General features: G+C 39.3%; 1 protein-coding gene across 3 annotated transcripts in view; it reads right to left on the bottom strand.

The window, feature by feature from the left end:
* Positions 1-14,976, bottom strand: part of EVL (Enah/Vasp-like) — an 85,887-nt gene that overhangs the window by 63,846 nt on the left and 7,065 nt on the right. For all 3 annotated transcript variants that reach the window (XM_032237302.1, XM_032237310.1, XM_032237318.1), the window contains exon 2: positions 1,011-1,179. In XM_032237302.1, the coding sequence (XP_032093193.1) occupies positions 1,011-1,179 (169 nt within the window). The remainder of the gene's footprint in view (positions 1-1,010; positions 1,180-14,976) is intronic.

Genomic DNA, 14,976 nt, shown 5'->3' with positions numbered 1-14,976 from the left:
AATTCAAAGAGGCAATGAGGCTTGAGCATTACGTAAAGACTAGCTAAGAGATCTTCCAATTTGACTGATGAGCCAAACACAATCCTTTTGGAAACAGAAAGCCCATATAACTTTGATTCATTCCCACTTCGTGTTTAGATTACTGCAATACTTTAAAACGGAGCTGCCCTTGAACGACTCAGAAATTGAAACAGAAGTAGCCCAATTTATTTCTGCAAAAAAACCCCACACCAGTTTGGTAGGTTCCACATTATTGAAGTTAGACTACTGATAAGCCAATAGGTTTCCAGCCAATTTGAGCTTTTAACTTTTTAATTCCTACACAGCAGGCATCTATTAGATATGGGGTGTCAAACTTAATTTCATAGAGGGCCACGTCAGGGTTGTGTTTGACCTCACGGGGCGTGTGTGTGTGGGGGGGGCCCAGAGGCCAGGTCTAAACACCCTGCGAGTTCATTGAAACATCTTGTTTATGAAGATGTGGAGAGCTTCAACTTGCTTGCCTTTTGAAAACCATTAAGGTGATAGGGTTCAAAGAGCAAATGATAACTATAGAAGATTATTATGTTAACAAGAGTTTTCTTCTAAAACAAGCTGTCTCGTGGGGTTTGAAGTAGAACAATATGTATAAATAAGTCATTCAAGCAAATCGGAGGGGAGAGTATAAAGCTTGGGACATACAACATGCTTTATTTATACAATATCCTACATATAAAAGCTGGCATCTCATGGTAATGCTGGAATTATCTGAAACCCTGGAGAATTTATTGCAATCACTTGGGACAGTTCTGTGTTAAATGGAGCAACAGCCTCCACTTCAGCATAAGGTGTCCTTTGCTCAGCATAAATTATGTATTTCAACCACAGAGGAAAGAATGTACTCTTAAAATAAAAAAAGTTTATATATACATTCACACACTAATATACTTTTTTCTAAGACACAGAACAACCACTGTTCTTTGAATTCTATTTTAGAACCTGTATGGTTGAAAGGCTGGAAAAAGACTCACTTGTTGATCTTGAAGTTTAACTCCAACTACTCTAAATGTGTTGCAGGCCGTGTTGTGATAGATGTTGATTCGGCTGAAGCCCTGTTGTCCAGGCTTTATTGGCACCCATTTCTTACTGGTATCGTCATAAACCATAACTGATGCCCGGGCTTGGCATATACTCTGTTCACTGAAAAATAAATCAATAAGAATAAACAGTAAATCAAAGACAAGCACAAGATCTGTGATACATTTTATAATCTGAACTAGCAGTGCTTCAGAATGTTAAGACATTTGCGTTTTAAATGAAATGATTCAATTCAAACTTCACCAATGGAAATCTGAACATTATCTTGTAGTCTCTACATTTTACGTTTTGGATAAAATGCATAGAAGAATACACTGTCAGTGGAAAATAAATATTTTCAGGTTTAAATGCAAATTCATTTTTGTTTTTCCAATGATGACTAAAACAAATGTGTATGAAGCAGACTTATGAGCACATGAAAATGAAAGGACTGATTCACACATTCTCTCTAGTCTGTAAGACAAAGTATTTAAAAATGACTGTATGCATACAAAATACATACTATATGCTAGAATAGGATCTCTACCCAATTCCATGCCTTCAGAGATTTCTATAATGCTGGCCTAGTTGTAGTGGTTTGTGCTATCAGAGGGGAAAAATGATCTTGCCTACTGCTTGTAGTTTCTTTAGAGAACTCTCATGTAGAAAAAAACTCTGTTTCATAGGTTTATCTGAAGTCCAGGACTTGATCAACCTCCATTTTCTTACAAGCCATTCATCCTTACTTAAACATTATGAGTTCCAAGGGAAGTGTTAAGAAGACTGTTCACCGCAGAACTTCTCTTTATAGGATTTAAGAATTTGACTTCACCTGCCAGTAGAACAAATGGAATGGCAAACTAGATTGTTTTTGCCCTTCCAGTTCCCAAAGATCACCAAAGAAATTTTGGAGCTACGGTGCAAATGAAGAAAAGTACAGAAAGTCCTATTGCACAAATACCAGTTTGTGTACATCCATCACACAAATTGTATGAAAAGCATTTTTTTAAATTGCTGCCAGCTAAATCAAAGAAATTTAACCTCATTTAATTATATACATATAAAAAAAGTAATTTAACAATTTAAATTATCACACCTCATAGACATAAAAACCAACCAAAACAATTCTTAGCCAATCTTCTATATAGAAACTTCATTTTGTTTTGTTTTTTTAAATGAAAAAAGACTTTTTATGTGAAATAAGATATTTCTTGTACTACACTACTGACGTCAGTGCCTTAAATAGCAATAGTGAATACTTGTTAAGCAAACTACTAACAGTAATTCTAAGCAGAGAAATAAAAGGACAACTATTTTTTTCCTTTTCTTGTTCTATAACTTTCTTCCTAATCTACTTTTTAGGCTAAGAATGTTTTTAAAAAAAACAATGAAAAGTGCTACAGTTAAGATTAAAAGCACTTTAAGTTATAGTCCTCTTATACTGTATTTGACATAGAGATTGCATTCTAGGATAGAAGAATGCAATCATAAAATAATTCTAAAAATAGAAAATTAAATGTTGATCAATATAAAAGTGTGACTAGAATTCCAATTTAATCTAGTGGAGTTGTTGGTAGGAGATCTGGAACAGCTAATCTAGCAAAACTACAATTAATGCTCTGCAATGTATACGGGAGAGACTTGAACATTGGGGCCAGAACATTTTTATTTGTTTTGTTACTACATTTGAGCACAAAGGTAGCCAAATTGGCCAACACTACAAAAATTTATCACAAGAGGAAAATAAAATATACAACGAAGAGCTCCAAAAATATTTATTCAAACTATAGGAATGAATGAGTGCCAGATGTCAAATGTGGTTCCACGCAGAGTAATGTACATCAGCAGAAAAAAATTCAAACTTCATACATTAATGAATGGGTTGAAAGTTGCTGGCAGTTGGGAGCAGCTGATCGGGGAAAGTATCCTTGAGTCATGGTAAATAAGTCAAGAAAATATCAACTTAGAATGTAACCGGGAGGAAACAAAATTTGGAGATTTTAAAATAAAGCTATTGCAATCCCCTTAGCTAAATCATAGTGACTATATTGGAATATTGTCTGCATATCTAAAAGAGTATATTATAGAGAATGAAAAGCCCCCCTACCCAAAAGAAACATTAGTGCGCGCACGCGCACATACACACACACGAATATATATCATTAAACAATGTATAATTTCATTGTACAATTGCAGTGATGGCTACCAATTTAGAATATTTTTAAAAGGGCCTGGAAGATTTGGCTATCAGGGGCTAGTAGTCTAAAGAGCTGTTTACCACTCCCTTAAATATTGACTGCTATATTCAAATAGCAAGAAAAGATTATCACTCTCCGGTTAACATCACAGGGCATCGGGAAAGCATCTGGTTTGGCAATGTGGGCACAGAATGCCATCCTGATGGGTCACTGGTGTTTAAGATGACACTTATGTTCTTATAGTGCTACAAATGTGGAGTTTATAATGGATAAGCCATGTCATTACGTACTGCTGGGTTCTAATTTCAGATTTAAAAAACCTCTTGTTTTTCTTTTATAACTCAACCCAGCAAGACTGTATATACAAGTTGTTACCAGACTCACAACACTAGAATGCCTTTTTACATTTCAATTTCTCCTCTGCTAAATTCTCATGATAAAAGTCTAAAAGCCTGTTTCTACACTGCTTCAGGAGCTCCCACTCTCACGCTAATATTTATGCTAATATTTATTTAAAAGCTCACAATAGATGGTAGGATTATATCGTGAAATTATGACAGTCCTTCTATCAATATATGTCATACCATCAATTACTGTATGTCAAGAGCATGATTGTGAATTTCAATGTGAAGTATATTTTACTTCATAAATTACATCGTGAGTATTCTCAAATTAAATTACCTTTTGAACAAATCATATTCCATACAACACCATAAACACCCATATCAATAAGAAAAATTCAGAACATTATCCTGGCAAATATTTCTTTGCATACTGGGGGAAATGATATTTTTATTATCTGCCACACTCTGATGCAGGGGTGTCAAACTCAAGGCCCGGGAGCCACATCCGACCCATGGGATGCTTAGATCTGGCTCACTGGGCTGCCCTAGAAACAGCAAAGGACCAGCCCGCAGTGCCTCGGTCAGTGAAAATGGAGCTCAGGAGGGCTGCTTGTGGCCCTCCCAGGCTCTATTATCAGCTGCAATGGCCTCCTGCTGCCCACTAGCAGTGAAAATGGAGCTCAGGGGTGGCATGTATAGCCTCCATGAGCTCCATTTTCACTGGCAGAGGGCAGCAGGATGCCATCACAACTAAAAATGGGGCTCTGGAGTCTGTTTTCGCTGGCAGAGTGACTGGGCCCCAACAAACGTCCCTGACACGAGTGAGGACAAGCTGGCCATGCCTACCCTGGACATGCCCACCTCATCCCCAAGGTCAAACACAATTCTGATGTGGCTCTCAGTGAAATTGAGTTTGACACCCCTGCTCTAATGCTATAGAAAAGCCAGTGTAGTACAGAAGTCAAAGTGTTGAGCAATGACTGATGATATCCTAGTTCAAGTCTACATTGGAAGCTTTTCCAAAAAGAAAAGGGTCAGAGAGCTATGCATGCCTGTATATTGCATTTCCTACTACTAGGCTCAATAGTGGCAGATAAAGGAAAGTTTTTCTTCATGCTGAATAATGGAAAAAGGTCCTCACACACGACGACTCCTTTCTCTCCTTTTAAAAATCCTGATCATATAATCTCTTGACAAAGACTCCTATCATGGTGTCAATACTAATCAATACTTGCCATCCAAGTTGGTCCTATCTAAATGTGTTGGGTATCAATCCCCCAGAATTCACAAAGTAGATAGAGCTATCAAAAGTGATAGGAAAATATCTCCATTTTTTTTAGTTCATGTACATTTGTATTAATGGCAAAAAAAATTCTGTGATGCTTAGAAGGAATTATATTCTTGAAGCTTATGTTTGCAGTTGTGAGCTTTCTATTCTAATTACTGGATTTCTGGTTTCTACCCTGTTTTCCCCAAAATAAGACCTCCCCAGATAATAAGCCCAATTGGACTCTTGAGTGCATGCGCTAAATAAGCACTCCACCAAAAATAAGTCCTCCCCCAAAATATTGTAACATAAGCAATAGCCATGAAGTAACCATGCTTGCCGCCTCCTGCACCTCAAAAATAATAATACCTCCCTGAAAATAGGGCCAAATGCTTATTTGGGGGAATCAAAAGAAAATAAGGCCCCGTTATTTTCTTTTGGAAACACAGTAGTATACCAAGCAGCCAGATTCCAACTTTTGAACAACTAAAGGTCTTATGGGTATGTGTAATTCTCAGGAAGAAGCCAACCAAGTACTTAGAACATATTTCTCCTAAATCACAAACTTGGCAAGAATCATCTTGGTGTAGAAAAAGGAAACAGTGAAGGATTCTTCTGGAAACGATCCAAAATACAGACATTTAACAATATATATTTTGTACTACATTGCATGATTAATGATGACTGCTGGGATTACAATTTTTGTTTTAAGTAAGTGACAGTTTTTAGAAACACATGGCACTTTAAGCACAATCAATCTTACCCAGTCTAATTTCTTTGGGGACTGAATGAGACATTACGGTAGATGGTAAGATTGCTGCAAAAAAGCTGCCCTGTATTGCTGCTTTGAGATGTCTGGGGGTTTGTATAAAATGATGTAATATCATTCAGCAATGATTTTCCTAAGTCCCAGTGAATTTGAAGAAAGGCAATGAAATTGTGTACCAAAATAATGTGATGCCACACAAAGGGGAGAAGGAGGAAGAGCTGGGGCTGATGGTTTGTGTAGCAGCTATAGATCTGCTTTCACATCTGGCAGGAAATGAGTCACAGCATCATAATTCTCATTCATTTTGAGCAAAAGATGTTCCTGGTAGATTGCACCCCAACCCTCATCATTTTAGACCAAATTATAACACCAAAACACAAAAGTATTTTGCCCAAGTTTGTAATTCAGTATATCACTGTGGCATGCAAAACTTTGGTTCAGTTACCATAGGATATAAATAACATTGTGATAGTTCCATGACTGTAAAAAGTATTCTCTGCTCAAGACTGTACAGAAGAATTCTGACCAGGCAGTAAAGAAATTAATTAAAGTTAAAACAGTTAACAATGTGAAGCAACTTTTTACATTAACTACATGAGGAAAACAGGGTCTTTCTCATACATAGTGCTAGAAGGCTGAAAGACCTTTCTGTATCTTCATATTCTCTCAAGCCTTACAAAGTTCTTCTACAATGACATTAAACCTTTTTCTTCCATTTGCTTCTGTGAAGCAAAGGTTAGTTAAGTTTATATGATAACAGTGCAGCCTCCTCTGATACAGGGGTGGGCTTCACATAATTTAACAACCGGTTCGCCTAGCAAACTGAAAATGTGAGTGCGTAGCTTCGAAAACAGATTTCTCGGGCAGCCGCGGTGATTAGAGCGTGCTAGATGTGGAAATGAGCTGGGCTGTGAGGGCGGGGCGAGCGAGACAGAGAGTGAGATGTATAGGACGGGATAGCATCGGAGTGGGTGGGTGGGCCTGGAACGACCGGTTCACCTGAACCGGTCTGAGCTGGTAGCAGCCCACCTCTGCTCTAATGTGTTGCTGTCAGCATTTGCAGTCAAATAAAATTTTCCAATATATCTGAAATTTGAGAAAGAGCTTTAAGACTGTGCATTCAGCCTTTCTGGAATGCTTGAAATATAGCAAGTTTTGAGCTTAGATGATCAGGAAGTGGATGTCCTTAAAAAATTTTTTTAATGCAAATAACTGAAAGAGATTCTGAAAAGTAGAAACAGGCATCCCAAAAAAACATAAAGCCATCCAAGGGAAGGACTGAAATAATAGCCCCTCCCCCACAATGACAAGCTGCTCCACTATTAACTGAATAAATGAACTGCAATTATCTCCAACTTAGCTCCTGACGTATACAAAGAAGAATAATTTTTAGAATTATTTCCTTACGCTGTTAGATTCCACTGTTCTGATTTTGTTATTTAGAGACTTAATAGTTTTTTCTTATTTTCCTTTTGTTAAATAAGTCTTGTTTTTTTTAATATCTCAGTAACTTGTATATTTGTTTTTCTTATACAAGATCAAGAGACCTGGTATGGTGGAGGCATCTTCATGTTATTTTGAGAGCTCACAAGTTGTGCACATATGTCTATATTACCATCACCACTACCAAGGGTGTTTTATTTATTTTGTTCATTAGATTTTTTAACCCACCTTTGTTACTGAATAAGTAAACCAAGGCACCAAATATCCATAATTCTCTTCTTCATCCTTTTAATTTCCTCACAAAAACAGCTACATGGGATGGATTTGGTTGAGAAGAGCGACTGAACTAAAGTCATCCAGCTGGCTTTCTCATGCTTATGGCAGAACTGGAACTCTCGTCTCCTGGTTTCTAAGACAGCACCTTTAACCGTCACAACAAACTGGCTTTCCAATATCCCTCATCATTCCCCCTGCTCCACCATACTCCAAAGCAGTGTTCCCTGAACCTTTTAACTTGAAGATTTGTGGACTTCAACTCCCACAATTCCTAAGCCAGCATATTGGCTGGTGAATTCTATGTGTTGAAATCCACACATCTTAAAGTTGCTAAGGTTGAGAAACACTGCTCCAGAGAAACAAAAAAATCTGTCCCAGAAGACCAACAGGATTCTCAAAGTTTTCTGTAATGTCTCATTCATCAAAGCCTCCTGGGAAACAGTCCTGAATAGACATATAATTTCATGTTTTTTCTTCAAGCAGAAAAAAAAAGAATGAAAGCCAAGAAAAAAAAATCACATTAAACAATATGCAAGCAGATATTGGTATTGAAGAGGATGAGACAATTTATCATTCTAGTTCTCTCTAACCTATGTCAACAGACAAGTTCCAAATTACGTATCTGTAATATTAGTCCAAACACAGCTGGACCACAATACCTGCTTATAAGCAAAATAGATCACACCAGTCACACAGAACTTCAGCAGTGCATTCTACAGCTGGGGAAGCTATGGGAAAAAATGAGTTTTTTCTTTACTATAGCTGACAATAAGCAGATCTAATTCCTGTTGGTTAACCAGGTTTTTTTTTAACTAATGCATGTGAAGGCAGTAATATCCCCACCCCACCCCCCACCCCCGACCCCCGCAAGCCAACAGGAAATCACAAACCTATAGTTCTGACTTTACTAGAATGATTTGGCTAAAGCTAATGTAAACTTCATTTAGTATGGCTGTTTAAGAAAAAAAAAAACCTGAGATTATACAGGATGTACGACTGACCTATGTTACCTAGTGTGATAGAGGTAAGAAGCCGCATGCCTGTTGCTGCAATCCACTTACTCTGAAGAGATAATATATTAAACAGTTAATTAAAATAAAATTAGTTATGGCAAATTTTAGGAAAATATATGATAATGTAAGATTAATGTAAAGCAAGATTGGTTGAATTGAAAAAAATTAATCACAGAGCAAAGTAATGGAACTTTAAAATAACTTCACATATCAGAGGTAATCTGCCTTTTAATGCCACTTGCCCAAGTAAATGGATGGTGTTCAGCCTATTTAGAACCTGAATGGGATTTCCTAGTAATACCCGGGCTAACCAAGAGGTCAAAAACAAGACAAAACACAAGATGTAAGGCAAACTATATCTGTGTAGCTGACAAGAAAGCTATGTGGACATGAAATCACCACAAGTCAAGCTTGACTTGAACAAAACTTTATAAGAAGCTACCAAATGGCAGGAATAGCCACACTCCAGAAGATAGGCTAAAGATACAGAAGGATCTTGGCACTATCTAATAAAATGAAATTCAATGGTGAAAAGAGCAAGGTTCTACATTTAGGCAAGAAAAACGAAATGCAAAGGTACAATATAGGTGGTACCTTGTTCAACAGTAGTAACTGTGAAAGGGATCTTGGAGTCCTAGTGGACAACCATTTAAATATGAACCAGTAGTGTGCAGCAGCTGCCAAAAAAGCCAACACAGTTCTAGGCTGCGTAAATAGAGGGATTGAATCAAGATCACGTGAAGTGTTAATACCACTTTATAATGCCTTGGTAAGGCCACACTTGGAATACTGCATTCAGTTCTGGTTGCCACGATGTAGAAAAGATATGGAGACTCTGGAAAGAGTGCAGAGAAGAGCAACAAAGATGGTTAGGGGACTGGAGACTAAAACATATGAAGAACGGTTGCAGGAACTGGGTATGTCTAGTTAATAGAAAGAAGGACTAGGGGAGACATGATAGCAGTACTCCAATATCTCAGGGGTTGCCACAAAGAAGAGGGAATCAAACTATTCTCCAAGGCACCTGAGGGTAGAACAAGAAGCAATGGGTGGAAACTAATCAAGGAGAGAAGCAACTTAGAACTGAGGAGAAATTTCCTGACAGAACAATTAATCAGTGGAACAGCTTGCCTCCAGAAGTTGTGAATGCTCCAACACTGAAAGTCTTTAAGAAGATGTTGGATAGCCATCTGTCTGAAACGGTATAAGGTTTCCTGCCTAGGCAGGGGGTTGGACTAGAAGACCTCCAAGGTCCCTTCCAACTCTGCTATTGTATTATTATATTAAATGTTATTTGGCCCAAATAATTGCTTTGACTTGACATAATGCATATGTACTGTATAGTTTTTCTTCAAGTTCAATTGTTAACTCTGTTTGCATGCTCTAATTTTTGAAAATATAGTTAGACAATTTTAAAAACTCACACTCTTTGAAACACTTCACTTTGTGCCTGGAAATATCTATAAGGTGCTAAATGAAAGGTTTAATTCTACTGTCCTAAAATGGTACATAACATGTGTGTAAATATAGATTGTTTTGCAAATAGCTTTTGAAAGTTTAAATTCTCATATTTCAATATTTTGAGATGGACCTTACCAGTAAACCAATTCAGAGAACAGCTTTCAGCAACCTTTCTGTTACACACAGCTACTTAACACCAAACTGTTTCTAAAGTGACAGTGGATTTGAAAATGTATAGAAGATACTTTTGAGTTATTGAGGAATTTGAACTATCACTACAATAGATTTCACATCAGAACCAAGTACATATTAGGAAATTGCATGATGAAAGAGACAAAAGATGTATCAGTACATGATTCAAAACAAAAGGCCAAAGTGATTTTCTTCTTTTTAAAAACATTATGAGTAAATACATTACATATTCAATAGCCAACTTCCTCAATAAATCTGAAAAATCTGCAAAATAGGACCTCAAAACACTTGAAGTATTACTTGAAGCCATACTCAGCATTATAATGTAGAAATCCAAAGGTTATTGACATAGATGCGCAATGAATCAAAATGTATTTTATACTGCCTTTCAAGACCGTTTACACTTCAAAATAAATTTAACTTTATTTTTTAAGCTCAAACTGATATGCTAAAGAAAATCACTGGACTGATAGTAACTGATTCAAAGAAGATTCAAATGTGGTAGGAATATACAGTACTGAAATTGTATATGGCAGGGATGCTGAATTATTTTAGAAGATAATCCCTATTTACAGGAATCTCTAATGCTGGAAGATGAAAGTTAGATCTGATCATTACCAAGTCAGAAGGTTAAAGAAGCTGATGTAACACTGATAGAAATTTTATGGGAAAAATAAAAGAAGACTCAGCAACCATTCAAAACCACAATGGGACTGAAAAAATGACTTATTACCAGTCCTCACACTTACGGCCATCAAAACGTCCCCATGGTCAGAGGATCAAAATATGGGCACTTGGCAACCAGCATGAATTTACAATAGTTTTCACATCATTCATGTGTTCATCATCTTCCCAGCAAGCTTCTGACAAGCAAAGTTCATGTGGGAAACTGGATTCATTTTTTTTTCATTTTTTTTTTCATTTTATTAGAATTTATAGGCCGCCCTTTTCCCTGAGGGGACTCAGGGCGGCTTACATAAAATAAGGAAGGGAGGGTACAAGACAATAGACGCAAAACAATACATAAAAGTAAAATAGTAAACAACATTCATTCATCATTGGGGTGGGGACATATTATCTTTATCCCCAGGCCTGACGGGCTAGCCAGGTCTTAAGGGCTGTGCAGAAGGTCTGGACGGTGGTGAGGGTATGAATCTCCATGGGGAGATCGTTCCAAAGGGTCGGAGCTACTACTGAAAAGGCTCGACACTGACTGGCAGATGGAACTCGGAGGAGGCCTAATCTGTGCGATCTAATTGGTCGCAGGGAGGTAACAATCGAGTGATTTACATAACAATTACAGTGATTCGCTTAACAACTGTGGCAGAAAGGTCGTAAAATCAGATACAGACTCACTTAACAGCTACCTTCCTTAGCAATGGAAATTCTGGTAGCAACTGTGGTCCTAAGTAGAGGATTACTTGTAATCAACCTATGCTAGAAAATCTGGAGAATGTTACAGTGGCCAACAGATTGGAAGAGGACAACATACACATCAATACTAAAGAAAGGCAACTGGACTTTCTTGGTTTCTTTTCCTTAAAAACATTTCACTTCTCATCCAAGAAGCTTCTTCAGTTGTGACTGAATGAATGGTGGGGAATAGAAGAATGATAGGGAATAGAATGGTAAGGAATAGAATAGTGTGGAATACTTCTATTCCCCACCATTCAATCAGAACTGGAGAAGCTTCTTGGATGAGAATTCCTATTTTTCTGAGCACATTTCATATTTTGACATAATTGACACAATCAGATGTCTTCCTGAAATCAACGAAGTCCATACTGGCTTCCTCTTGGTATTCTTTGGTTTTGTCAATTATCCAGCATGCATCTGAAATAATGTTTCATGTTCTTCTACCTTTTCTAAAGATGTCACCTCTTTAGAAAAGGTGGAAGAATATGAAACATTATTTAGGGCTCCAATCTGTATCAGATGCCCCTGGGTTTTATTTTGCGTATCTGTGAAATTAAGGATATTGCATGATAGTTTGCACAATGTCTATGGAGATTCTCAATCATCCAGGTCATGGTTGTCCCAAAGGTACTTTTCAAAGACAATTTTTTGGTGTGGGTGGGGGGTTTCCTTCCCATGCAAAACCTATAAACATGACAGGAAGTCACAGTGCAGACAGAATGTGGCAAAATAGATTGGGTCCAGGCTGGCAAAGGAATGAGACAAAGTTGTATACGCTCCTATTATTTATTCAACTTACATGTGGAAAATATATTAAGGGAGCAAGATTGAAGGAACCTGAGAAGGGTTTTAAAAACTGAAGAAAATCATCAACCACCTGCACTACACTGATAGCTCCAATAGCTGAAAATGCAAATGATTACAAAGCTCTTGTAACAAAAGTCAAGAGCACAATGATAAATTGGGACCAAAAATAAAAACTCACTTATGATAACAGATAATGCAACCAGTCTACACAACTAACAAAGAAGATACTGAAGTGATAGGCAGCTTCTGCCTTTTAAGAATCGCCTATCACTGTGATTGCGAACCTATGGCACACGTGACACAGATGGCACACAGAGCCCTCTCTGCAAGCATACCAGCCGCCGCCCTAGCCCAGTTCCACTGTGCATGCATGTGCGCCTCCCGCCAGCCAGCCAGTCTTTGGGTCTCTGCTGTGCATGCACGAGGGCACATGCAGGGGACACCCCGAATCTCGTTTTGGACCTGGAAGGCCTCCTGCACCAACCTGGAAGCCAAAACGGGCCACAGAGGAGTGGGCCATGAACGGAGGACACACGTGCATGTGCAGGGGGAATGCACAGGGCACATGCACAGGGGTGCATGCATGGGGGGCACTCGCATTTCATTTTGGGGTTTTGGGCTTACGTTTTGGGCACTTGGCACCAAAAACATTAACCATCACTGGCCTATGAGCACTAAGGGAACCAGCAAGAAATTTGGAGATGTATATTATGCTGGAAAAAGAAGAAAAGATGAGAATAACCAGCATCAATATGGATGGACTCAATTACAGTATTAAGAGGTGCACCATTGGAAGACCTGAAGAGCCAGGTTGGGGGCAGATGCTTTTAGGTAAATTCAACTTAGTATCCTGTAAGAATTCACATCAACTTGTTGGTTCATAATCAATAAATCAATCATGACGCAAATTCAGTCCATGAAAAACTAACAGTTGATTCAAAATCTTATAGAGGAATGTTCCAAAGAGTGGAATTCTTTCTTCCAATTCTCAACATCAGTGTTTATTCTAGACTTAACTATGTACAAGGGAAAACCAGGTAGTCACAGTGGTAGATACCTCATTGTTCGTTCCCCAAAGTGAACAAACTTACAAACATTTATTGTTATTTCAAGGAATATGAGAAGTAAAGCTCTTTGCTTTGCTATACTGTCTGTGTCTCTTTTGTAACTGGAACATTTAATTCTAAATGTATATTTATATTGTGGAGACAGAGTAGAACGGAATGGAAAACAGGATCAAGATGATGTCTTGATTTCTTCCTTTCCCTTTGCAGTATGGATGAATCAAGGTTCAAATTCTACCTCAATAACTTCATTGAGTTCTGGGAAGAGTCACTTCAAATCAGGGGTGGGTTGCTGCTGATCCTTGCCGGTCCTCGCAGACCGGTTGGTCAACGAACCCGGAAGTAAGTTCCGGAACGCCTGCCCCACCCCTGGCCCTATATACCCGGCTCAGAAAAGCAATTGCGGGAAGGTCCTTTGGTGGTGCTGCTTTGTCTTTCATAGCCGGGTCGCGCTCCCTTGTCTTTCAAGCCGCCTCATTTCCAATGTGGGGGGGGGATTGATCTTTTTTGTCCCTCTCCATGGATCTCCTTCCCAATTGGAAATGAGGTGCTATGAAAGACAAGGCAGTGCGACCAGCTCGGCATGTAGAAACAGCAAAAGAAGGAACAGGAGGGAAGTTCCAAGCGAGGCTTTTCAAACAGCCGAACTCCTCTCCTGTCCCTTTCTTTTGCTGTTTGAACAAGCCGTGCGGGTTGTGCTCCCTTTTCTTTCACCGCCACCTCATTTCCAATTGGGGGAGAGGGAAGAAATCGTTTTTTTCCATCCCTCTCCATGGATCCCCACCCCAATTGGAAACGAGGTGGCTATGAAATACAAGGGAGTGCAACTCGCACTGCATGTACAGACAACAAAAGAAGGAACAGGAGAGGAGTTCCAAGCGGGGCTTTTCAAACAGCCAAACTCCTCTCTTTTCTCTTCTTTTGCTGTTTGAACAAGCTGCGCGGGTTGCACTCCCTTGTCCCAGCTGCCCCGCTGCCTGCGCGCACCTATGTTTTCCAAGGCATGAAGCGATTCTGGAGCCCATCCATCACCCCCGTTGTAAACATAAGCACGCACGCACAGCCTGCACAATTACAGCCCTGGAGAGTGGAGACTCTTGGAAGGATGCCAGAGGCAGCAGGGCAGCCGGGTCCCTTGCCCTCAGAGGGAGGAAGGGCCAGTTGGGAGAGGGGCTTTGGTCCTGCTGCCTCTGATGGACGAAGTTTTACTGGCCCGCAGCAAAGATTCCGTCCCTCATCCTGAAGCCTTCAGAACTTGTTCTCATTCGCCCGGGTTTGTGTAGAGGCTTCACTCTCTGGGCCTGTAATTATGCAGGCTGTTTGTGTGCACATATGTTTTCCACGGGGGTCACAGATGGGCTTTGGAGTTGCTCCACAGCATGGGGCCATGGCTGGAACATGAGGAACGTGAGGGGGACCAGCGGGGCCTCATCCTTCTGAAGAAGACCACTGTTCCCTCTAAGCTGTGGCAACAAAACACCGTGCAGCAGTTTCCAACTGCCGCGCAGTGGTTTTCGTGAGACGCCTTCCACCATAATAGGAGAGGAGAGCCAGCCTGGAGACAGCAATCAGTTCTAGATCCACAAGGCAGAAAGTAAGTAGCTCAGAGAAGGGGTGTGGGTGTTGGGAGAAGGCATGGGATGGGCTCCCAGCAGCGGCTGCTCAGATTT

The sequence above is a fragment of the Thamnophis elegans genome, chromosome 1 (assembly GCF_009769535.1).
Source record: "Thamnophis elegans isolate rThaEle1 chromosome 1, rThaEle1.pri, whole genome shotgun sequence".
Lineage (NCBI taxonomy): Eukaryota > Metazoa > Chordata > Lepidosauria > Squamata > Colubridae > Thamnophis > Thamnophis elegans.
Note: the sequence above shows the minus strand (reverse complement) of the source record. Positions and strands in the feature narration are given on the sequence as shown.